This window comes from Gavialis gangeticus, unplaced genomic scaffold (assembly GCF_001723915.1).
Source record: "Gavialis gangeticus isolate Ggan-Ray unplaced genomic scaffold, GavGan_comp1, whole genome shotgun sequence".
Classification (NCBI taxonomy): Eukaryota; Metazoa; Chordata; order Crocodylia; family Gavialidae; genus Gavialis; species Gavialis gangeticus.
This window is the reverse complement of record NW_017729000.1, coordinates 36,140,314-36,166,885: the sequence shown is the minus strand read 5'-3', so window position 1 is coordinate 36,166,885 and position 26,572 is coordinate 36,140,314. Positions and strand designations below refer to the sequence as shown.

The window sequence follows — 26,572 nt, the reverse complement described above, 5'->3', positions numbered from 1 at the left end:
AAACTGGACCCATAGCCATTTAGTCTGCATTAAAATGTAGCTTTGAAAATCTCTTTTTTTAGTGGCCAGTGTTCAGAATTATTTTCAAAACTAATTTCATTTTTAATAAAAGTAGTACCCATCACATTTGGGGGAAGGAAAAAAACAATTCTGTATTTTCTGTTGTTCTTTCCTCTGCAAGGTAATATAGCATTGTTTTCAGTTTTGCAATAAATAATGTAGGTTAAGGCAATTTTTTATAACATCTCTAATAACTGCTTTGTAATTACCACTGGTTGGTCCTTAGGGTAGGAGAGAAGAGTTTGCCTGCCCTTTTTTGAATCATATGGTTTTCACTGACTGATGTCAATAGGCTCTGGACAACTTTACATGTCAATTTTGTCTACTGCATTCTAATTTCATTAGGCAAACTGTGCCACTGTCTGCTTATGGTTTCTATCAAAATATATTTCTACTGTCCAGGTTTGTACTAGAGGCTCTTTCCATTGAGTAAAAGGAAATGAGAATAGCAGGGAAGATATTTCAGATTAACTGAACCATCAGTGGAGAAGATGTAAATCAGTGATTGTTGGTCAGAATAAAGATGTTTTCCTGTACAGAGGCACCTAAAGAAGAATAGGTGGTTCTTCTTTGTATGGGCATTGCAGTGTGCAGTATGAACAGGAGTATGCATGACTAGCATTGCCAATATATACATTTTTCTTTTCATAGTTTTTGTTAAACTCCATAGGGAGCAAGCAAGAACAATAGGTCAGTATTTCCAGAACTCTTGAAGGAAATATTTGACATAGAAATTGTTTGGATATTAAAATAGGTAAATAATAGCTTTTTCTTTTAAACAGAACTTTTAAAAAGTAGTAGTCATTTTAACTGTTTGATTAAGCCATGCTATGTGTCTTAGGTATTTCCTTATTTTCTGATTTCTGCCGTGTGATTCTTGTGGCTGCTAAGCACATGCAAATGTCCTTTTTGTTTTTAATAAATCAAAACATAATATTATTATAAGTGTATTCACTCTTCTACCTGTATCATTTTTGGGCTTTTTCTGTCCAAGGTAAACTCTGTAAGAGCAGTCTTGGGAGTGTTTTCTAAGGCATCATGTCAGCTCACCAGGCACACAAATCTGGCTCTGTATAACCAGTAAGGATTATAACATAATACCACATAATCAAATTGGCTAATTTAGTATAAAAGAAAGCAGATGAGATAATTCAGAACAACAAAAAGACCAAGACCCTTTTCTGTCTATTACAGGTGTCATTCAAATATAGTTTCTAACCTTCTAGTTTACCAAGCAAATCATAGTCATATTTGTAACTTATAATTGCATCTTATTCTGTAAGCCACAATTTACAAGGTTGGCTAAATATTGCAAGGTGATGATTGTATTGTATCATGTGTATATGTCTCAAAAGTTCATTATGGAAATGAAAAGAAATCAGGAAAAACAAAAATATGGAATAGCAAGGCGTTAATATTTTTAAAATGTACTAATCAGTTTTGTTGTAACAGGAAGATGTTCTGTTGTGTGATTGGTATGTTTTGCATGGTTTTTCCTGCTAGCTTTTATTACATGATGGATGTTTCCACTGAAAGGATATACAGCACATAGAACCTAGCTCTCAGTCCTGAAATAATATTATAGGACCCAAAGGCTGGCTCTGTTATCAAGGGGTTTGTTCAGTCTCTAAGCCTTTTCCAACTCAGCAGTATTTGTGGATTCTGTTCCATCTGAAGCCTAGGATATACTCAATAAAATATTAACAGTAACAATCCTTTATCAATGTGGGAAACTCTTTGCACTTTTTCCACCTGTCCTTGTCTTTCATCTTTTCTTCTGAATCCTTTTCTCTACTTCATATTTATAGTTTGTACTAAAAAGATTTTAGGGAACCTTTGGCATCATGTACAAGAAAGAAACTAGATTATATGATGAGGTTTTTCTTTCAGTTACTTTTATGTTAGGGAACACTTCCAATAAATCCAAAAATATTGTTTGGCTTAGAAAAAAGAGCATAAACCTATTTGAATGTAGTATATTTTGTGACATAAGTGGCAGAAATATAAGTTTACGTTTTAACCCTCTGCATTGCTTGTGTTATTATCAAGACATTTGGGAACTACTGTTCAAGACCTACATTGGAGGTTTCTGCCTCAATGTACAGAGAAATAGCAAACCTTTAGGATCAGATGGGATGCCAGTCTGCTATGGAGTTAAAGTATAATGAGATTCCCATGTGATTTACTAAGGATTGAGATATTCTTCCTATAATGGGGTACAATAATAAAAACAGAGAGATGAAACTAAATACCATGTATGCAGTATAAACTTGATTAATTAAAAGCCTTTGCTTGTTCACATGTATGAAATATAACTGCAGGCCAGTTTGTACACTGCCACAGGCTATGTATTTCCCAATCGTAGGCTTCAGATGGAACAGTATCCCCACATAATACTGAGTTGGAAAGGGCTCAGAGACTGAACAAACCCCTTGTTAACAGAACCATCTTTCAGATCCTATAAGCATTTCATTGTTTTAAATAAAGGACCTGATCCTGCACTAAAAACCACACAGGCAGACTCCTCTATTGTCCTATTGAAATCACTGGGGTACCCCACAAAATGAGGAATCTCCTGTAAAGCTTTTAATGTTGAAGTGGGATCTGAATGTCCCTTGCCCAAAGCATTCTGAACACACAAACCTGTGCATACTGATTGAATGGAGCATGCAGCTTCTCTTCATGCTTCAGCAGCAGGGACTTGGGAATTGCCACATCTCCTATTAAGCATGTCTCTTTCATTCCCAGATCTACATACAGACATCCCTCTGCCCACTGGAAGGGTAGAGAATAGGGTATAGAGGTTTTCTCCCCTATGATCTTAGTTTTTTGTAAATTAAGTCAGATGAATCTGGCGTTGTCACAAATCATCCTTTGTCTACTCCACCAGAAATCCTCAGGGGAACTCTGAAAAGAGTGATTTGATGAACTTGGTCAGAGGTTCATTTTACCTGATGAGAGAAGTGGCAAAGCATTATTATATTGTACCTAGGAAAGCAGAATTTGGCCCTGTTTAACACTTGCCACCCTCTCTGCAAATAACTACTGCTGCTATGACCACAACAGTTAACCTATGAGAGATGTTTTTGAGATCCCCTCCAGTGCCCCTGCCTGCATATAGAGAGAAATCACATAGATCTTTTTCCTGCCCGTTTCCACACCTCTCCTGCAGTACATGAAGAAGAACATAGGTGAGCCAGAAGACTGCTGCACTGAGCAGCAGTCTTGCAATCCCATGCAACCTTCCCCTCAGTTGCATTCTCATTTTCTACCCCATCCCAAAAACTAATAGTTGATGGTAGGAGATGATCATGGTTCCTCTTTCCCAGCCTGCCAGCCAAAGAAGAGGAAACCCTTCTACCACCTCTACTACTTGGGGTAACAGCTACAAGGGAGGTAGGTGTCTAGAATAGCTTCAGTAAGATAGCGAGAAGGGTTTAAAGGTAGAGACTGGAAAAGGGCTATAGAAATGGAAGTGTCAAGTTTTCTAAATTTGGAAAATGCAGTTAGCTTTTTAAAGCTGTAGTGTGGATAGGAGCAGGAGGTAGCTAGCTAATTTTTAAAACAGATTGGGACAAGGACGAGAGATGTACTAGCTGCCCTTTTGTATTAAGTTGAGAAGACGGATCACTGGCCACAGCTTCTCTATCCTTCAACAAATTCTGAAATTGGAAGGGACACTCTCAAGAGAAGTGGTTATCAGGACAAAAACTTTATGGAGTTGTTATGATTCATAATAAATGTTATTGTTTTTATTTAATAGGTGCTCAGAGACTGTACTGATGGCGATTGGGCTAAAATGCAAGCAACCATGTAGACAGTCAGTGCCTTCTAATGTTAATAGCAGCAGCTTCAGTTAGGAGGGGATTGAAAGCTTTAAGTACGTATTACCTAAAACAAGAAGAGAGTGTGAGCAGCTTGATTCCCATGTATGCCAAAACACACACAAACATTAAAGCATTTCTGTTGTCTTCCTGATTGGGGGAGTTAGAGAGAGAAGACAGGCACAAAGAGAATCGTTTAGCAGTATAACGTTACAAAGGATCTTGAGAAACAGGATTGTGCATTTCTTATGGCCTCAGACTTGGCCTACAAGGTGCTGTCCAAATTATTTACTGGACTTGCTTTGTTGTGTGCTACTTTAATTCCATAGTAACATTTTATTTTCTTCATTAAATTGGTAACTAAATAGTACGTTCTGATTGTATAAGCCCAGAGCAAAACCCCTTCTGCAACCAGAGGACATTTTAAATGGTGCTTAGCTTTGGATAAACAGTTGAATGCTTTTCCCTAGTAATCAGTGGTGTGTAGTTATCATGCACCTAGTCTGATAGAATGGGACAGGTCACTGAAGGCAGGAAAGAGTTCAGAATCCCTAAATCAGGCCTCAAAGCCCATATGAGAGAGTTTTTGTAGGAAGAGTAAATCTAAGGCATGTCCTGTTCCTATATCAAGGCCAAATGTCCAATAGAGCTTCCTTCATCAAAGTCCAAGTGTAAGGTGAGACATGCTTATTTTTCTCTCTGTTTCAGGGAAAATATCATCCCTTGTTGGGCCTGACACTTTCTAGAGATTCCCATCATCTAGATATAGTCTCCTGTTTCTAGCCTCAAGCTCTTTATCCCACTGGATAAGATTAATTAATACATTTCCCACAACTAGCCTTGACCTGCCATCCTGCAAATTCCTGCACTCCATCCTTTTAGGCCACAGGAGTAAAGGTTAATCATTCCCACTGACCTTTAGACAGGCTCTGTCTTTTCTGCCAAACAAATGAGAACCAGTGAAATACTGATGCACACTCATTTGATCCTTGCTGCTGCTTCTACCCAATATTGATTTCAATTATTGGCCACCCAGATGCTGTAAGCATTCAAGAACCTTGGCATTGTAAGTAGAGCAACACTGATCCATGGAGCAGATTGGCTGTTTTACTTACTCTCACTCTTTTCCAGCTGGCAAGTTCATGACTGCCCAGTGCAGAAGGGACATTTCTGACGTATCTCAAGCAAAGCACAACAACACTGGTAATAGAGCGTGGCTGTCTGATTTGTAGACCCTATTCATTTGACAGCTAAGAATTATCTGTACTGATGCTTCACTCCTTCTCTCTTTTTTCCAAGCTAGTGATTTGTCTGTGTTATGGGTAGGCTTGACAAACCATTACACATTAGCAACTGAGATGTTGTTTGAAATGGGAAAATTGCTAGCAAACTGCTCCATTAGTGAGCCATGTAACAAATTCTTTCTTTCCCTCAATGAAAGAGAGATAGCTGAGGTCCAAATTAATATGGCTGTCTCCCCCACTCTGCAGTGGGAATTACTCTTCAAGACAAATAGCTTCGTCACTCCGAAGAATGTGATCTGGCTCTACGAAAGCTGCATCAGGCTTTTTGTTTTTTATCCTTTATGTTTTCCCGCTGTGGGTGTCAGTTGTACAGGCGCCAGATGAGGAGGTGATGAAAAGATTTGCACCTAAGTGAACCTTGAGATGGATTAAGATGAGATTTGAGTGCTTATTCTTTGCTAAAAGATCATTTGTCACCTTTAACTTCATCCTCTTCCATTTGCTTTCTCTGTTTTGTTTACTGTCTGATTCTGGGGCTACAAAGTCATTTGAGAAAAAGGTGGGGAAAGGATTTGATCCTCTACCGTATCATGTTACTAGATGAAAAATGCATTCAAATCCATCTAGGACTTATTTGCATTCTAGACTGATAATTTTATTAGAGTGAGAAAAAATGAAATTGTTCTTGTTCTTTGATGTGTGAACTGTTGTCTAAGCTTTAAAAACCAGATTTCCAAAGGCAGATAGATCCATGCTTCATATCTGAATGGAGGAGGGAAAAGGAAAAGTGTAACAGCAAAAATACATCTAGGAGATGCACTTGGTGCTTTTAGGCAGTAGGTGACATGGCAGAATGAAAGTGGTAAGTGAATGGATGAGCAGAAGCCCATGAGAGGGGTGTACAATACCTTTCGGAAGTCTATTTATCACATCTGTCTATGCAGCTCTTTCTCATGAGTTCTACTTGTTGAATGCAATATCTTTTAAATGGCAGTATTTTAGAAAGTCAGTAAAAATGAAATATCAGCCAATAATGGAGACAAATTTTCTGGAATATTCCATTCATTTTTCAACTATTTAAAATATTGACTACAAAGCCAAACAATGCATTTCAAGTTTCTAAGCTGAAGTTGGGCTTGCTTGATTCATAGTAAAGTCTTTCCCTTAGACTCATCAGCACCTCTTGTGCTGGAACCTGATTGTTCCTTGCAGGTGTCTTATCCCATACTAAGCATTTGTGTTGTGTCAGTGTGCGCCACAGCAGCAATATGAATCATTTGTTTTTACATTTCTAAAACTATAACTGAATTGCCATTTTCAACTATTTCCATAACATAAATTTATGAATAAAAATTGTAAAGACCAAATTTTTATTTCCTAATTTTCAGTTACTCATTTATTACTCTACAGTTAGATAGGCTGTGTTTTTATGCCAAGGTATCTGCATACTCTCCAGAAATACATCTTGAATAAGCCTGTCTCACTGCAATGTGTACTGCTTGTTTCCATCCCAATAACATTAGCACAATAAGGCTTACTACACATCAGTTATCCTGCCTAATTCCTCACAAAAGACCTTCTTAAAAACCAAGAGCTTGTTTTGGAACTAAACTGAAAATGTTCCGGCAGGTGACACCACCCTTGACTATCTATTTCAATCACAGCCCATCTGCTGCTCATTTGTGGCAAAGGCCAGAGAATTCATGGCTGTATTTCAAGTACTGCTGGCCAAATCCCTGTAAAACAACCCCCTAGAATCCCAGATTTTTTTTTTCTTTCTTTTCCTCGATTGCTTTTCCCATTATTCAGGAACTCTGGACTTCAGTTCCTAGATGGCTGTTTCATTTTCTCTGTGTGGGAATTTTTGCTTATTTTTCTTCCTTTCTGGATCCTTATATTTGCATTTTGTGGATTCAAGAATTATTATCCAGTGACGCTCTCGCACTTCTATTTTGTTGATTGTACATACCTGTTTATCACATATGAAATGGCAGTCTGAGTGCGAAGTGGATAGATAGGCAAATGGCACCTCAGCCTGTTCTTAGAAGTTTCTACATATGTTGAACTTTGGGATGTGCAAGGACACAGTGAAATTGAAACAAAAATCTTAGTTAAGATGACCTAAATTCTGTCTAGGAGAGGCCTGTTTTCATGCCAGCTCTTGTTGTATACATTACTAATCCTCAAGGGCAGATCTAGAATTTTGAAAAGGGGGGTGCACATGGTGAGGCACAATATCACATGTAAAACTACACATACTTTCCTCAAGTTAAAAATAAACTAGAAGCTTTACTAATATTCTACGGGCCTAGGGCTTTATTGCCAGTTTAAGTTTTAAGCAAAAACAAATATAACTTCATTAAAAACAAACTACAAAGCTATGAAATAGGAGCTTCATTACCCAGAGCAGCTAAGAGACAGCAGAATGGCAGGTTGCTTGGTGAAATATCAAAAAAGAAGAGAGGGTCATTAACACCCGTGGAATGAAGAGTTTAGAAGGGATCAAGTAGATGGTAATGAGCCATGAAGTCAACTGGCTCTCAGCACTGCCTGACTAAAACTGCTGCTTTCCATTGCCAGGCAGCTGATTTTAAACTTTGGGAACAGGAAGCAAAGTAGGCTGCAAGTGCATCAGTGACCTTCCTCCCTTCCCCCCAATATCAATCCCTGTTAATCCTCTAGTTGGCTGATTGAATAATTTGTGGATGCCAGTGGATTTGTGGACATTGCAGTACAGATCATGAGTGCATCGGTATATTTAGAATTAATTGGGAGGGTAATCTCATATTGTCTCATATACCAAGTAAGAAGAAAAGACTGTTGCTTTTGACTACACAGACACTAGTTTACTTGCCATTCAAGTCCATTTAGTAGCTTCTTGTAGGACTACCAGTAGAGTGAAAAGTATGTTGAAAGTGGAATATTTGTTATGCACTGTAAAAACTGATCAATTTAAAGGTATTCTGACAAGTAAAGAACCATGGCCCTTATAAGTTCCCCATTCATTTTCCCTAGATCACTTAAGGCACACACTGTGCTTCTTGCTTCGCTTCATTTGATCTCCTCCTTTCTCTCTCTATTTTGTTGAAACAGTAGTGAGTGTTTTGTACCTTCATCTTCTCAGGCAATTAATTTTTTGGATCCAAAGTAGGTGCTTGCTAGGGCTGTGAGAAACTTCACTGGCTGTTTCGTTTCAACGCTGTTTCAACTTGTTTCAAGCTCGAAACAGTGAAATTGAAACAAAAAGCTTTGAAACAGCCTTGAAACAAGGGCAGTCAAAATATTTTGAAAGTTTTGAAACATTTCAAGTTTCAAAGCTGAAGTTGGGCTTGCTTGCAGGAAAAAGAAAATAGGGAGATGGAGGGGGGATAGGGGAAAGGACAGTTCTGATTTGACTGTGTAGTTGGCCAGTGACTGTGATCCTTCCCTGAGGTTCCTTCCCTCTGGGGGAGGGATGGAAAAACAGCTTAAAAAGTAGCATCGTTTGAACTCAGCTGCTTTCTGTCTTTGGGTCAGTTACTGAGCTGTGTCTTCCAGCAGCTCAGCAGCGTCAGATAACAGGCTATCATTCATTTCCTACTTGCCAGCCTAGCAAGTGGGATTCATCAATACCTTTTTGCTTTCTATACCCTTTTGTTTTATCATTATATTAATTGATTCCTTTCAATTTATTCTTTCCCCAGAATCCTCTTTTTGGTTTTGTTAGTCTATTTTTATTCTTTTTGAATCTGTGCTCTCTCTCATAGGGTGCATTCCATTCACTGTGCAGGAAAGCACAGCATATATTGCGTATTATAATATAGAATTTATATAAGAACACTTGCATACATTTATATATTTTCATTTTATTTATTACATAAATACATATACAATACATCTATTACATAAATCGGATAACATTACAGAAGATCACCAAGCTAAAAACACTATGAAACACACCATGAAGCTTGCTGGAAAGGCAGCTGGCAAGTCTTCAGAGGGGGGTGAAGAGGGAGTAGAGGGAGAGCTGTAAGCCCCCGCCACCCCCCCAAACAAAAAAATGAGACACAGCCTCATTACTACAACAAGCAGGCATGAGGCTTCCACTAGTTCTACAAGCAGCAAGCAGAGAGGATCAGTGCTGCTGTCTGTGCCTAAGTCTGCATCCCCTCCAAGAGCACCAGCCATGACTCCCACCACCGTGACAACATGCAGCCACACCAGCATGACCGTCTCCTCCACCCCCATTTCATTTCCCCTAATGAGCCTTCCAGTGCCAGAGGAAGAGCTGGAGCTGGATCTGAGTGCCATAGCAAGGGAAATTCTGGGGAAGTAGGGGGAATCCTTTGAGTGCTCTACACCCCTCAAGTTTCCTCTACATTCAGGTCTCCTTCCCCAGAAGGCACTTCAGAGGAGGTTGAAGTAGAGAATGCAGAGGCAAGTGGCTCAGCTGAGTCCACTTCTTGTGTTGCTGTGCCTCTGCCTGCTGAGGGGGGAAAAGGCAGCATCCGCACATGCACCCACACCCCAGAAGCGAGCAGGTAGTGTGGTCTGGGATCATTTTGAACTACCAGATGATCCCACATAGACTATCTGCCTGCACTGCAGAGCGAAAACTAGCTGGGGCAAGGGAACAAAACACATGAGCCCCACAGGGATGCTGATGCATCTCTGCAGGCACTACACTCTTGCCTTTGTTCCTTAGCCTGGCACCAGTGGGAGCATGCCCAAAAAGAAGTTCCCCTCTTGCTCCAAAGCCCCCAGCCCCTCAAAACATAGGCAGGCCACCCTGGAACAGTGGGGGAAAAGGTGGACAGAAAGACGAGTGCATTGCAAAGGTGAGCGAGATCACCCAGACCACTGGGGAGATGCTTGCTGTGGATGGCCAGCCCTTCTCCTTAGTTGAGCGGCCAGGGTTCAGGCAGCTCATGGTGCCCATGGCCCCATCATGCCTTCATGCAGCACCTTCAGCAGGACAGTGGTGCCCTTTCCCTGTATGAAACATGCAGGGAGTACTTGAGGGAGGAGACCCACAAGGCAGGTCTGCAGGTGGCCTTACACTTAACCTCAGACATCTGGAGCAGCCGGGGTGGAGATCATGCCTACCTCTCCCTCACAGGGCACTGGTGCAACCAGTCAGGCCATCAGTAGGCTCTTCTTCAAGCTGAGGTGATGAATAAGTCCCACACGGCAAGGGAGATCATGGGGGCCATGAACTGCTTGGTACAGGGGTGGCTCATTGGGCAGGGCAAGCTCGGCTGCAGGTTCATGTTCACCAACAATGGGGCCAGTATGGTTAAGGTGGTCCATGATGCCAACTTTGTTGGCATCTGCTGTGTGGCACACAAGCTGCACCACATAGGGTTACCTTGGAGGGAGACAGGGGTACTGGAGATGGCGCTGTCACTACCACCCAGCTGATTGAATGCCACCATGTTTTGATTTGCCCACCTTGTAAGCCTGTCAAGGTCAGCCTGGATCACTAGGCTATCCTCTAAGGTAACCACACTTCCCCATAGCTTTGTGTCATCAACGACCTTACTCAGTCTGCTTCTGACAGCCACAGTAAATTGGTAACTGTGTCTTCACATTTATAATCTCCTTTTTCATTAAATGTGTGGGGCAAGACTGGTAGAGGGACCAACATTTTTGAAAAACAAGAGCTTAATTAAGAGTTTAGTTTCAATATCAATTTGAGTAATTTTGGTTGATCATATTGCAGTTTACTTTTACTCTTTGAACGTTTAAGCTCATTGATCCTCTTTCTGAGCAATCTAGGAGAATTTTTTAAAATCTTAGACATATTTTTGTGAAGAAACTGAAATAGATCCTTATGCTTTTCCAAGTCTGTTTTGCAATTATGTGGTTTATTTTACTGATAATCTCACCTATGGTGTTTTATACAGAATACCTTTTTCATTATAAATCCTAATAATTTAAGACAGTAAAAAAGTGTTCTTTTTTTTTGTTTTCCTTCATCTTGTGGGGCCCTCCTTTCATTCTTTAACTAGCATAAGAAGAGACAAAGAGTCTATATATTTTATGCAGCATTATAATTTTTGAAAGTATATTAGAGATATTAATTCACTTTGGGCAGGTGCAGACATTATACTTTAATCAATATAAGTGGTCAGCAACCAGAAGTTTGACACACACAGACTAGTTTTAAAATGGAGGAACCCAGTCTAAGTTTTGTCAACCTGTCTCCACCCCCGCCACTCCCCAAAAAGTGCAAATATGTGTTCTGTTTGCTACTGATCTAAACTATGCTGCTTACAGAAAATCGCTTAACTTAGATTGATTCTGCCTTGGGCTTTCTGAATATCTACCTAGTCTCTGTGTGTTAGGCTGCAAGTACTATTCCTACTTTATGCATGGCAGAACAGATATAGAAACTAAAGGACTTACCTGAAGATCACATAGTCAGGTCTGCAACTTAACAGTTCCTTGCTCCACCACTGACATCCTTACCAATGAAAGAATATGGTCTTGTGGTGTGTCCCTGCAGACAATATTCTGTCTTTAATTTAAGTGACCATGGAAAATAGAACTTGAACATATTACCATTTCACCTTGCATTCAGGTGCAGCTGCACCTTTCACAACACATTGGCTGCTCCTCCCACCACTCAAACAACACAGCAGCAAGCACCCAGACACTCACCAGGCATGCTTCTAACATGCAGAGGGGATATTGGCCACTCTGAGCCCTCGTTCACTCTGTACTCAACCTCACCCCCAGCTGCTTCTCCATGTCCATCCACACGACATTCATGCCCCTTTCACATGGCGTGCTTCTATAGACATGGCCCTTGGCTGAGCACTCAAAAGTAACTGTTTTATTTATCTCACAGTCTTCCCACCCTAACTGAGGGATTAGCATGCATGCCCCAATCTCAAAACTAAGTCAACTCTTCTCCAAAGGTGAAGAGTTCACCTCTTCTGTTCCACCAACATACAGAGCATGTGAGAGACCTCAGTTTCCCCTGGCCTATTTAGACTTCAGTCTGCAATTCATATGTAATAACTATGCAGAGGAGGAATCGACAATATTCTGCCTCTCTTTGATTAGACAGCATATTCATATTCATATACTTACAAAATATTTTATTTCTATTGGCCCTAGAAATGCATGTAGTAGTTTGAAAAACATCTATTGTGAGAAAAGGAAACTGGACTTAGATCCCACAGAACTAAATTTTCCTATTTATATTGAAATACATTGTAGGTTGGTCTTCCTTTTTTTTTTTTTTTGTAGAAGTTTAATTTGGCCAGCAAGATGAGTGCTTCCAAAAAACAAGAAGGTTATTTGTACAATTTTAGTAGCGTTCAGAAGAAAATCTGTTTCAAATGGAGTTTTATCTTTGTACAAAAAGTTGTTAGAACATTTAATGTTATTCCAGTTTTGCAGTCTTTTAGTTAATGTTTTTATAACTGTGTTTGTTTTTAGACGCTTGGAACAGAACTTCATCAAAGCCATTCCCCCAGGAGCTTTTTCGCAGTACAAGAGACTTAAGAGAATGTAAGTTTAAAAGCAGGACTAAACTTTCTAGATTAATACTCATAGCTTGTACTGTTTTCAGTTTTGCCATCTTTATTTTACAAACACAGGACCAAATGCTGTGATAAAGCCATTGGGAGGTGAATAAGTAATCTCTCCTAAGTGTAATTCTGCAGGGAATTTAGGCTGCTTACCAGTGCATGATATCCTTAGTAACACTCAGATTCACTTCTCTGTCATGTAGTATATGAAGTAATTAGTTGTTCTTTGTTTCTAAACAGTAATTAGTTCATTCTTTGTTTCTAAACAGACTCCCTTTCCTCCAAGATGATTTTAAGTTATAATTATTTTGCTGGCCTCAGATTGGTTTATTTGCCACTGTCTATAGCATGTAAAATGTTTCCTTAAAAAAATTTGAATTTTCCTGTGCTAAGCGTCCTTGTATTAAAAATATTTTTGTGACAATACATTATCCCAGAAATACATCCTCTCTCTCATACCTCTGTTTGCCAATATAATTCAAGACAACGCCTATTCTATATACCAGGGGTTGTCAACTGGGGATACGTGTACTGCTGAGGGTACTTTGAAAGGTCCCAGGGGGTACATGGGGGCAGGCAGGGACAAGGTGCAGCCACCCCGTGCCACTGTCTCACAGGAGCAGGCCCGGGGCAAGGTGACAGCAGGGCCACAGAGAACCTGCGTTGCCGCCGCTGACCGCACCCCTGCTCCACGTCTAGCCACTGCCCACCCCCCAGGGGTACACTTACTAAAAAGGGGGCTGCTGTGGGTATACATATTTTAAAAGTTTGAAACCCCCCATTTTAAACTGAAGCCTTATCTATAAACTTCAGTGTAATTACCATGGGTTTACATCATTGGTAAAACAGACCATAATTACTCCCTATAAACACACACACCTGTGCAGGCACACAAACTAATAAAAGTGAGGCTCTTTCTTTACTGTTTAAAAATTAAATGGTAGTTGCTGCTCATCCGAGAGGTTTGAATTTGACAGTGCTGGAATCTTTAATCCTCTTCTGACAGTAATAGTGTAAAGAGACGTAGTTAGCTGTGTTAGTCTGAAGGCAAATAGAAAGCAGGGTAGATTTTTTCCTTATAGACTAACCAAAGTAGACCTATAAATCTATTTATAGCACAAGCTTTCATGAGCTATAGTTTACTTCCTCAGATGCTGTGAAAGGATGTGCAGAAAGCAGAGTATAAGGAGGAGAGAGCATTTAGAATAAAAAAGACAAGGCAGGATGTGAGAGAGAGGAGGAAAGGGGAAGAGGGGCAGTGCTGTCAGAGACAAGCAAGCTAATATTAAACCCATAGGAACAAAGTGATCACCAAAGGTAACCCAGGTAATGGGATAAGAATTCATGGTCTCTGTTCAAACAATACTTAACACAATCCAGTCTGTAGATGTTTTCTTGTTCTGTAATTTCCTGTTCAAATTTGTTTTTAAAAGTTTATCTGAGAACAGTCACCCTCAGGTCAGCAATGTAGTGTCCAGGGAGGTTAAAGTGTTCCGCCACTGACTTGCATGTCTTTCTGCAGCTGATCTCAAAGCAGTGGTCACTCATTCTGTAACATGGGGATCATTCAGTCATTTCAGTGTAGACAGCAGAGGGAAGGGTACTGCAAGCAGGTGATGGCATATATGGCACTGGTGGAGTTACAGGTGAATGAACCTTGGATGTTATAATCTGTTATTCTTTTTAGTGATGATGTCATCCGAATTGATGCTTGAGCACAGAAGACATTTGGATCCCTTGCAAGTCCTGGTGCCACAGTAAGACTTGGAGTTAGGTAGCCTATTGCTTGAGAGAGACCATTTGAGGTTGGAAGGCTGTCTGTAAGCCAGGACTGGTTTGTCCTCCATGACTACTTTGAAATGGTCATCCTTTTGCAGGAGGGTTTGGAGGTCATTAATTATATGTCTAAGTTGTTCAAGCCAGGGCTTGTAGATGATGAGTAGATTGTCCCTATCCCAGAGTTGGTACAGTAGCAGGTCATAATGTGGTCTGAGTCTGACTTTGTTGATTTGAGTGGTTACAGTTTTGGGGTTGTATTGTAATTCTAAAAATCCCTGATCTGTATCCTTAAGATATGTATTAGGGCTGTGCAAAATTTTGCCGAGTGTTTTGTTTCGAAGCTGTTTTGATGTGTTTCAAGCTCAAAACAGCAAAATCGAAATGAAACAAAAACATCAAAACAGCTTTGAAATGAAATGAGGGCACTCAAACCGTTTCAAAAGTTTTGAAACATTTCAAGTTTTGAAGCAGCCTGGTGGTAGGAGAGGCAGGGGAGAGCCACGGCTGTGCTCCGAGCGGCTCTGCAGCCCCACGTAGTTTAGCCCGCAGGGAGCACAGCCCTGGCTGTCATCACCTCCCACCACCAGGCTGCACTCGGTAGGGCTGGTGGAGCTGATCAGAGCGCAGCCCTGGCTCTGGGTTGTGCTTCAATCAGCTCTGGCAGCCACATGGAGCTCAGCCCAGTGGCAGGAGGTGAAGTGCAGCCCCAGCTATCCCTGTCTCTGCCACCGGGCTGCACTCCATGGGGCTGGTGGAGCCGATCAGAGTGCAGTCCGGCAACAGGAGGCAGGCAGAGCCAGGGCTATGGTGCAATTGGCTCCACCAGCCCTACAGAGCGCAGCCTGGTAACAGAAGAAGGGGAGAGGCAGGACTGCCCTCCGATCAGCTCCACCAGCTCCACGGAGTTCAGCCTGGTGGTGGGAGGTGGGGAGAGCTGGGGCTGTCCTCTGCCTCCTGCCACTGGGCTGAGCTCCATGGGGCTGTGGAGCTGCTTGGAGCACAGCCCGGCAGCGGGAGGCAGGCAGAGCTGGGGCTGTGCTTCTCCTCCGGCTGCCATACTGAGCTCCATGGGGCTGATGGAGCTAATCAGAGTGCAGCCTGGCAGCAGGAGTCGGGCAGAGCTGGGGCTGCACTCTGATCAGCTCTGCCAGCCCCATGGAGTGCAGCCTGGCAGCAGAAGGTAGGCAGAGCCAGGGATGCTCCACCTCCCGCCACCAGGCTGAGCTCTATGGAGCTGCAGAGCTGCCTGGAATGCAACCCAGTGATGGAGGCGGGCAGAGCCAGAGCTGCACTCTGCCTCCCACTGCTGGGCTGAGTGCCATGGAGCCCAGTGCCAGGTGTGAGCTGTGCCAAGTGCCAGTCCCAGGCAGCTGTGGTAGCCTCCTGTCATCCAGTACATCCAGGGGCCAGCACCCCCATGAGGAGTCTGGCATAGCTCTGCAGCCTTCCCAGAGGTCCAGGCCTCTGGATCTATGCCCAGATGACAGGAGGCTGCCGCTGCTGCCTGGGGCTAGCGGCAGCATCAGTCTTCCCCAGTGCTGGGTGCCTCCTGTCATCTAGCACAGATCCAGGGACCTGCATACCTGGGAGGAGTCTGGCACAGCCCCACAGCCTTCCCAGGGGTGTGAGTCCCTGGATCTGCATGCCAGATGACAGGAGGCTGCCACTGGCACTAATATCACAAAGGTTGCTTTCAAGATTTTCAGGTGCAGTTTCCAAGAAACCTCTCCACCTATCTCCTTGAAACTTGGCAGGCTTCATGCCTTCAGAGGGGGCTACCATCTCTTCAATTTGCATCCAAATCAGGCAACAAATGACAATATTTTAGGTATTTTCATGATTCCGAATGATAGCCTATGGGTAAAATGTCAAAACAAGTCTAAACAGCTAAACAGTTTTGACAAAATGAAATGGGACCATGCTTCGAAATGAAATGATGAAACGAAACACTGTTCTGTCAAAATGAAATGATGGTGTTTTGCACAGCCCTAATATGTATCACATTCAGTGGGATCAGAGCAGATACAGTTGTAACACAGAGCTTGGCTGTAAGTGATGGATATAATTGTGTGCTTAGGATGCAAGCTGGTGGCATGAAGGTAGCTGTGGCATTTCGCTGGTTTCCAGTACAGTGTTGTGGCATGTGGCCATTGCAAACACTCACTATAGTATTGTTGGGTTGAGTCTTCCAGGAGTAGTTTGATGGATGGTGTAGAAGTTATTAAAGTCTTGATGATATTTTCCTAGTGAATCCTTCCCATGTGTTGTCCGTACAGTGAAGATGCCATTGATGTTCTTTAGGTAAATTATGGAGATGAAATGGCAGCTGTGGAGGAAACAGATTTCAAGGTCTGTCATAAACACTGAGGGGCCATATCTGTTACCATTGCAGTCCCATTCATTTGCAGGTATAGAGAGTCCTCAAACTGGAAATACATGTGTGTGAGGAGAAACCAGGAGAACATAATGGAAACTGAAGCAGTTTTATTGTTGAGGAAAATGTACTTTATGGCTTGTAATCCCTCTTTATGAGGAATGTTGGTGTGACATCCATGGTAGCTAATCTGTTGTTAGCTAGAAGCTTGTCAATGGAGGCCAGTTTCTGCAAGACATCCGTGGTATCTTTTAAACAGTTGGTAGCTATGGTGGCATGTGAGAAAAGTCAACATAGCCAGAAACTCCCTCCATGATGATGTCAACACTAGAGACAGTGGGACATCCTGGGTTGTCAGTTTTGTGTATCTTGCATATTAAGTAAAAGTTGCCTGGCCTGGGCTCTGCAGTAATCCTCTCCTGTGTTTCCCAAGGTAGATCCTGTAAGGGTTTATCCAGATCCTTCTGGTATTGAACCATGGGGTCCTCTGTCAGTACAACCCACATAGTGGCAGAACAAGTTGTTTCTAGATTGCTTCACTGTCACGTCAGTGTATAGAAACACTCCTTCTAGGAATATGAAACATAATTTAGTGGCCCTGGCCCATTCCAAGATTACTTATGAAAGTACTGCTTATCTTTGTTTCCATGAGAAGAGCACTATCTAAGGGTAAGATTGACCCCATCTATTCACTCCTGCTAAGATACAGAACCATCAGCTAGATGTTGCTTTTGAATACTGAAATGTTGGCTTTGGGTATGAAACTAACTGTCTTACCAATCCAATCACCCTTCCCCACAGTTGAGGAGTTGTAAATATGGATCTTAATATTTAAAAGATCAAGTCATCAATCTCATAGATTTTCTATTCTTCTGTCTCACTTTCAATATAGCGGTATGTATTTTTAAAGCGGTACTGTATTAGATAGCAAGACAGTAATTTCAATGACAAATGACAGATCCCTTCTGAGTGACCTAACCTGCCACTCTTTCATTATTTAAGTTACTACTTCAATTCTTTCTGAGGTATAATTAATTTTAGAACCTGACAATGTTTTACTGTCCTTTAAGTTTTCATGTTGGGTGAATTCCAGCTTTATAGGACTTAGGGAAAAATCATTTTGTATATCTTGGCTTGCTATTCAGAATCCAGGGTTATGCTTATTATGAAAAAGATTAACAGTAAAGGATTTATCTGCTTACTGCAAGATTCCATTAGCAAGATACATTAATAGGGTTTTGGAACACTATTGGCATAGGCTTTGGGATCTTCCTTGAAAATACTATTAAATAGCATTATTAAAAGTAGGACTTTGCCATTTAAATATACATATAAATATACATATAAATTTATTTAATAAATACAAAGAAGACCACCCTTACTGCAATTCCTGGGTTTAGTGCCGGCCTTATTACTGTAAATGCAGTTACAGTTAGACAATGTGTCATGATGCCAGATGACAGTGTTACATAATTTATCCACTTCCAGTCAAAAAAATCCCCAAGTGATCCACACAGTATATCAGTGCTTACATAAATGATGATAGCTCAAAGAAAGAATCTAAGATCAGTAGATGTTTTGGTCAGACATCTATAGCAGAAAATACGTTTTATTTCTCTGCTTAACTGTTGGGTTGGGCTCTCTCCTGATCAAGGGACTAGAACTGTTGTGAAATGCTCGTCCGTACCAGTCCGTGTTCTCTTCTATACAATTTAGTAAAACGATATTTGTCCCACTATTGATGGAGGTTACCTACGTCTTCCTTTAGCACTGAAAGATACCAGCCTTATGGAAAGCAAAAATATGGATGCACTTTTGTCAAGAAATAGCTCTTAATGCTGAACATTTCATCAATCATTTCTTTAGTATTTTGCCCCTACAAGATTGTGGTAAGGCAACTCTGGCATCATCACCGTCTTTGTTTTTTCTTAACCCTTTCATACTCATTTTAGACCTGTTAATGATAGGGCATGAAGACTATACTGGTTTAATTGGCTGAGGATGTAATTTAAGGAGAAAAGTTAATGGGTTCTTGTTGGTTCTTTATATCAAGGGTCTTTGGGCATGTTTACATGTGCTCCAGAGGTAGGGGGTGGGGTGCTTTAGTTTAAGTGACTGCAGCATCTTATGTATTAGCATCCTCATGCTTTGAAATGGCAGAGGGGGTACTTTAACTAAGTGGGGATGCTGATAATTAGCATGCTAATTAGCTCCAGCAGACTTCTGCTCCAACGTGTTATAATTATAGAAATTAGCTCTTGTGTTAGAAATAGCTGGTTGAGGCTTCTGAAGTTGAGGCTGAGACTAACACCTGAAATGATGGTAGTTTTATATTGTGGAAGCTTTATATGGTATTTATGCTTGTATTTCATTAGTTCACTATTTAGACTGCATATTCATAGTTTACGTGCTTGGTTATTCAGGTTCCATCAGTACCCAAAAGTCAATGTCCATTGGCAAAAAGAATCCCATCTTTCATCCTTGCCTTCACACAGAGTAAACAACACAAAGCTCCATTTATCTCTGCCCCTTCTTGAACTCAGATATATGGTTGAATGATCCAAGGGATTCAAAGTTTATGGCAGCCTCACTAAGCTTTCTCCTCCCAGTTTATTTGTGCTGTTCAGTTGCTTTGAGCACCAATATTTATAGCCAAGTGTTTTCATCCACCTGAAAGGTATGTCTATCCCATATATGCTCACTGCTTGCAACAATGGTGTTTGGTGTTAGCACTTCTTTTGATATCTGAGCAGTAAATCCATCAAGTTTTAACAATGACCCAAATAGTATTGCAGTGACTATGTCAAATGTTTGGTTTAGGAAAAACAAATCGTGGCTTAGGAAAACCAAATCACCTTATGTCCTATTTAGAATGTTAAAGCTACTCAAATGTTGTTCACACTTTATCAGTGGTTTTGAATTCAACTAGCTCTAAAAATGCTTTCTGCTTTCACAACCTCTTAGGCTAGGGACAGACCTTCAAAAAGCATTAGCCTGAATTGATTCAGTCTTTGCAGGTTAGTCTAACCTGGCTAGGCTGAATCACTTTGTAACTGCACAGACATCCCAGAAATGCAGGCACATGCCTGCAGTGGCTCAGGCTACAAGCTGGGGGGTGCTAGAGCAGCCTTCCCTTCCCTTCCACAGGACTGAGTTGAGGGGACTGTGTCAAGATTAGGGAAGGGATACCCCTCCTCCCCCGGCTAACAGAGCATTTATCAGCTCTGTTATCAGAATTTATCACCACATCAGAAAACAAACCGCCTCTCTCATTAGTTCAAACTTTTCTTAAACAAAGAAGGAAAGGAGGGACATTACCAGCTGAGCTTTGATTAGTTCCAAAAAGCCCTAAGCCGACACTGCTGTCTGCCACAGCATGGACTGTAGCCAGCGTGTGGTTTGCTAGTTAATGCTGAAGTGTCTGTGTAAGGCAGAGGGGGTGGGGATCCCTGCTTAGCAGGGAGTAGAGAGGGGAGGGGGAAAGCAGGAGGAAACCAGGCTCTGGTTGCAAGTCAGACTCTGCCTGCAAGTCTCTGCCAGAGCTTCAGCTAGGGAGCAGAGGGGAAGGGCCAGCCCTACTGTGCAGCAGAGAGCCCCGCCCAGCCCAGAAAGCATGCCGGGATGCTTAACTTAAACCAGCAAGGGGTCTGGGACAGACATTGCATAAACCAGTTTGACACAAATCAATTAAGTCTGATACTACATTCAACCAGGTTTATCTCAAACCAGTTTCACCCATTTTCAAACTGGTTTATGTGCACTAAACATCTGTTCTGTTACAGGTTTAAACCAGTTTCTGATCACTTAAGCTGGTTTATGTGTAATGCCTCTTCCTAGCCTTAGAGACATAGTAAAGAAACTTAAAGCAATTTCACAAGTCATGCAATAAAGCAGTGGGTATCCTTTCTTCCCTGCTGCAGCAGCAGAAACAATTTGCACACCTATCAAGTAACGGTGCAACCACCCTCAGAAGTGTGTTAAACAACTTTTAAAAAAAAAAAAATCTTTTCTGTCTTGTTATAGGTAGAAGTTGATGAGAATATGAGGAGACTAGTGAATTCTCTGCTTGGGTGGAATCCTGATCAGCTGATTAAAACCCTTGCTAAAGAGCTACAATTCCACTGAGTGATTCTAGTGATATCCTAAACTTAGGAAGTTAGCCTTGTATGACCTACATTGACTCATTAATGCAAGGTTAGGAAAACTTGTACCTGTTCTTTCTTGATGTAGATTAAGTACTAGGGTGGGATGAACTTACCAGAGAGCAGCAGACCATAAAAGAGGAAAAACTTAATTGAATCCTCATGCCTCAATCAAGGCATGAGGAGATTCAGCCTCACTATCTGTGCAACAGCACTGGAGCTTTGTCTCTAATGGAAAGGAAATGATGTGTCTAATTATCTTCTAATGCTGAACATACTGTATCTGCAAAAAGCGGGTGAATTACATCATCCAGCAAGGCATTTATGCAAGTTCAGGCACCATTTGTTATATTCTCCCCTAAAATGCAGAGGAGGGGGGCTCCTTTTTCACTATAAACATGGCAAGTGCAGAATAAGGCTGGATTTAGATGTTTGTTTCCAAAATTAAGCATCCTGTTCAGATGTTTAGACCGGATCAGTTAATGCATTGCTTCGTACTATTGTAATGGATTTAAAATTATTATCTAACACAGGATAAAACAAGCCTCATACCAAGAAGTATGGCTGCTCCTGTGAAATTTTCCATTTGAATATGTATTACTAGTCAAAGTAGCAAATATTAACAGACTTACTAAAAAGATTTGAGAGAGTAGGAAGAAGAATAGTTATTTTATTCCCTGTTATCAACTTTTGGCTATTAAGACTGTAAAGAACTACATAAACATAAACTCTCCCTATCAACAAAAATAAAACAATGCTGAAACTGGAAACATTACTAAATCACAGAGTTTGTCTTGAGATCCTTATAAGAGAGACCCACAGAAAAATTGATTATATGAGGCACTGTATTTGAAAACAGCTGTAATATTTGTTAATTAAAATGTTTCTAATATGAGGTAAGCGGAGGAAGTTTACCTAATGTTTCTTATAATTTAAATACCTGTAAAATGGAAGACCTTGTTAAATGCGTGCTTCTGTGTAGATGTTACAACACTGCAGCATTGATTTCAGAAGTCCATCCATGGCTTTGAGTTCTAGGAGACGGAATAACAGTGGAAATGTAACATGTGAAGAACTACATAAGCTGGTAACATAAGCTGGCACCAACAGCAGTGGAGTGGGACTGCTTACATGATAGTCATGCACATACATGCATAAGTTATGTGTATTGAGTATGGTTTTGTTAGCATATTCTCTACATGGTTGTGTTCTAATTGGAAAAAAGCAGTAGCTTTCAACCTTTTTTCATTTGCAGACCCCTAAAACAATTTGAATGGAATTGTGGGCCCCTTTGAATTGTAAGTGTGAGTAGTCACATACTTTTGATTGATCATAGTCTTCTCTCACAGACCCCTTAGATGTAGTCTGCAGAGCCCCAGGGGGTTCTGCAGTCCACTGATTGAAAACCATTGGAGTAAAGTTTTTTTTGAGTTTTGTCTTTAACGTTTTAGCATAATTTGGTCCTATATGAAAAAAATGGATCTACCTTCATTTTTTAACTTAACCTTTTCACAACAGAAGCACACTTCACAAGCTTGTTCCTACTCTGAGACCGTGGCCTTTGGTCCTTGCCCCTCCGTGGTTCTCTGTGGCTCTGACTCAGGGAGGTAGCATCCAACTCAAACCCTGAGAGAGAGCCCTCATCTTGGGGTGAACCAGTGCAGCCCACAGCTGTTCTCTTTCTAGTCTCTCCAGCTCCCCAAAGCTTCTCCATTTCTCTCAGTTCCCAGACTTTTCTGGGATAGCAGCTTTCAGGCATTTCTTCCAGCCTGCTCTCTCTTTTGTCATGTTTATCCCCTCTGGATACCTCCTGGGTGTCGACCATCTCACCTTTGTTGATAGGTCAACAAAACTATTCAAGACTTGATGCTAAATGTCCAACTGGTCTCAACCTGTAGGTAACCAGCATTGGCACTTATCCCCTCCTCTGTGTGCAGGCTAAGGAGGCAAACTGAGTTGCACAGTCTTATTATAACAACAGTGTGAACACAGGGCACTGACAGATGTGCAACTTCCTATTCTAATTCATGGCGCTTCACAGAAAGGGGGGAAGGGTGGAAACTGAGCTCCACTTTGGAGCCAATCCTGTGGAGGATCTGCCTGCCTGCAGCCCCTTTCCCCTAGTCTCAGCCCCTTCCCCTCCCCTCCCCTCCCTCCCCCAGCTCTGGTACCGTCTGCAGGAAGGGAGAGGGACTGGGGGAAAGGAAGGGAGCTGTGGGCTGGGGTTTGCTCAGCCTGAGCTGGACAGGGAGGGTGCTTGGGGGAGGCCATGAGGTGGGTGGGCTCCAATCCACCCACCCTGCCTCCAGCTCAAGCTGGGCAAACCACAGCCTGCAGATCCTTCCCCATGCCCCATCTTCCCTTTCTGCAGACAGCATAGGGGGTGGGGATGGGCTACATCAACCCAGCCTCAGTCATGCACAGAGATTGACAGAAGTTCCCTAAGGTGCTCCACTTTGGAGCACCTTCATCTGATACCTCATTAGATGAGAGTTAATTTGCTGTTCCATCAGCAGGGAACCTGGTTTTCTCTGGTTAAAAAAAATCCCCAATTTTCAGTTTAACACCCCCCCTTCCACATTTTTCTGTGATTAAAATGAAGCACCACTGTATTAGTGGTGCTTCATTTTAATCATGGTAAAATGTGGAATTTATTATTAGTTTTTTTTTAAATAGAAAATTAGGGTTGGGTTTTTTTTTTAAATCAGAGAAATCCAGGATCCCTGGTGATCAGCCACTCCTGAAGCAGTCTCCAACCATGTACGTGTTATGGCACAGCTGTAGAGCTCTTTCAGAGTGCTGATCACGTGACAAATGTCACTTCTGTCAGTGCCCACAGTTAACTCAGAAATACCACAGTAAAGCATATAGTCTGTCACACCATAATGGCAGCCTCACATGCCAGCTTGTTATATTTTCAAATATGCACTTTTGTGCTTTATCTCATGCTGCCTGTAAAAGTCCACAACACTACTTCATTATTATACTTCCAACTTCTCATTTAAACTTTCCTTAATTACTACAAAAAAACTTTACAGTGGTTAGACTACTGAAAGGCAAACACCACAGCCTACCATGCTGTCTCACAGGCTAGTTGTTTCTTTTTCTTATATTTTTTCTCTCTCTTCTTAAGCTTCAGTTGTGTGTGTTTGTACAACACCCAACACAATGGTATTGTGGTCTATGATTTCGAGGTTCTGCATTAATGAAAAATAATAATAGAATAAGTAAAAAAGTGCTCATAGAATTGACAGTCATTTTCAGGAAAGTTCTATTTTTTTAGTAACGTGGCATTTCCCTTCGTATCTTTATAGAGACATCAGCAAGAATCAAATATCTGACATTGCTCCTGATGCATTCAAAGGCTTGAAATCTCTCAACTCATTGTAAGTAGAGGGTAAAGGTAAATGGGGAATTTGGGGAGCTTCCTAGGGAAGTAAATGATGATGATGATGATGACAGTAATAAAACAATAGTAGGTGATTTGGTTTTGCACAGTTGTCAGCTTGTGTGAACAACTTAATCTTTCATAAATAAAAATTTGATTGTGCAGAATAAAAGGAGGAACTGTTCATAGAACTCTAAGCTCCTTTACAGAATGGCACTCTGAAGACTGCTTATTTGAGTTTCTCTTCAAACAAATGCTGTATATCTATCTTGTATGTGGATATGAAAGCTTTTCCCCCCAAACTCATCTCAGACCCAAAAGAACATGCTATGTCTCAAAGCATTTGTGGTGCTCTAATAAAGCCCAACCCCTCCCCACCCTGCCAAAAAAACGCCTAAAAAACAAAACCCTTATGACAGAGATCTCTTCCATTTTCTCAGTAGAATTAAGATTGTATTTTCTCTGAAAATTGCATGTGGAAAAACTTCATCAGTTAAGAAAATGTTCATATTTAGCTGTAATTACTGCTTTTGTTGAATGGGTAGGTGGATTAAAATACTACTTAATACAGAAACAGAAGGGGAAGGCAGGATTTCTTGACAACCATAATTTTTCTTTCTTTAAACACAAAAGCTGTTCATAGTATCAGGCTGAATATGAATACTGCAGTATTTCAGCCCAGCTCACAGGACTATTAGAACCATGAAGCTTGTAATGGCTAAAAAGAGGCAATACAAGGTCAGAAGCTGAATACAGAAAATAAAGCAAAAACAGTGTGTTGGGAAGAGGTCCAAATACGAAGAGGAGTTTGAACTTGACTGGAATAGCATTTACCTGAGTTAATTTGAAATATGGTTTTAAACCCATTTAGATCCACTTGGTTTAGAGACAATTAGCCCAGCCATTATGGACTTGGCTTAAACCCAGCTTGTTTATATACTTTTAAATGCTGCCATCACTTAATTTTCATGTGTTGAACAATATTAGTAAATAACCTACTTAATTTGTTGACCAATGGCAATATTGGAAGATTCAACAGCATTTTACTATATATTGTACTATTCCCCTTAGGCAAAATGCTGAAAGATGGGCCTTAGCTGGTATCCTGAATACAGCTGGTAGAATGCCAAAAATCTATATGAACTATTGCTAATGTTTGTTGAATAGTTTTGGGTATTATTATTCATCCTGCTAGGGAGCTGGTCAAATCCCACAACACTTTTTGCAAATGATTCAGTGAAAGAGTGACATTCAGTGAACACTAATTTTGGCACAATATGAGACTACCACTACTCCTGCAGCTCCACAGGCTTGTGCTCTGGGCAAACAGAAGCATGTTTCAGAGCCAAGGCACCTCCACTGAGGTTGCCATGCACAGCTCAAATACATTCAGATTTGATAAAAATAACATGAACAGCCCAAGTTGGCCTCAGATGGTGCGACAGCACAGTGGGAGACAGGCAGGAAGCCAGAATTTAAACCAGAAGGATCACATGTTAACTTGGACCTAGAAGTAAATGAGGTGAATGTGTATACTGGGGGCCGTTATCCAACAATCTGCTCCAACTACGTAAGCCTGAACTGGTTGAAAACTGGTTCAAACCAGTTCAGGTAAAATGTCACCTAAGGTAGAAGTAGCACATAAAGATCCTAGGGGTATAAGATCATAGGAAAGTAGATCTGGCAGGGAGCTCATGAGGTCATCTAATCCAGCTCTCTGCAGTATTGTCCCAGACTAAAAACCATCCCTGTCAAGTGTCTGTCTAACCCACTTTTCAAAGTTTCCAAGGATGGAGATTCAATAACTTCTCTAAGTAGTCTCTTCTAATGCCTGACCACCCTTGTAGTCAGAAAGTTCCTCCTAATCTCCAGCCTAAGCTTCCTTTGCAGCCACAGAGAACAGCTCGTCTCCATCCTCTCTGAAATCACCCTTCAGGTGTATGATGAGTGTCATCAAATCCCTGTTCAGTCTTCTCTTTTCCAGGTTAAATAACCCTAGTTCTTTCAGCCTTTCTTCATAAGTCATGTTTCCAGGCCCCTGATATTTTTGTTGACCTGCATTAGACTTTCTAAACTGTCCAAATCCATCCTGAAGTGTGTGGCCCAAAAGTGAACATACCATGCCAAGTGAGGCCTCACCAGTGCAGAGTAGAGCAAAATAATCACTTTCCTTGATTTGCAAGTGATACAACCCAGGAAACTCCATTGAGGTTGAAGATTAATTTTAGTCTTTTTTTTTTT

At 41.3% G+C, this 26,572-nt stretch overlaps 1 protein-coding gene across 4 annotated transcripts in view; it reads left to right on the top strand.

Moving 5' to 3' along the window:
* Positions 1 to 26,572, top strand: part of SLIT3 (slit guidance ligand 3) — a 1,179,950-nt gene that overhangs the window by 783,828 nt on the left and 369,550 nt on the right. For all 4 annotated transcript variants that reach the window (XM_019506517.1, XM_019506518.1, XM_019506516.1 and 1 more), the window contains 2 exons: positions 12,557 to 12,628; positions 24,258 to 24,329. In XM_019506517.1, coding sequence (XP_019362062.1) covers positions 12,557 to 12,628; positions 24,258 to 24,329 — 144 coding nt within the window. The remainder of the gene's footprint in view (positions 1 to 12,556; positions 12,629 to 24,257; positions 24,330 to 26,572) is intronic.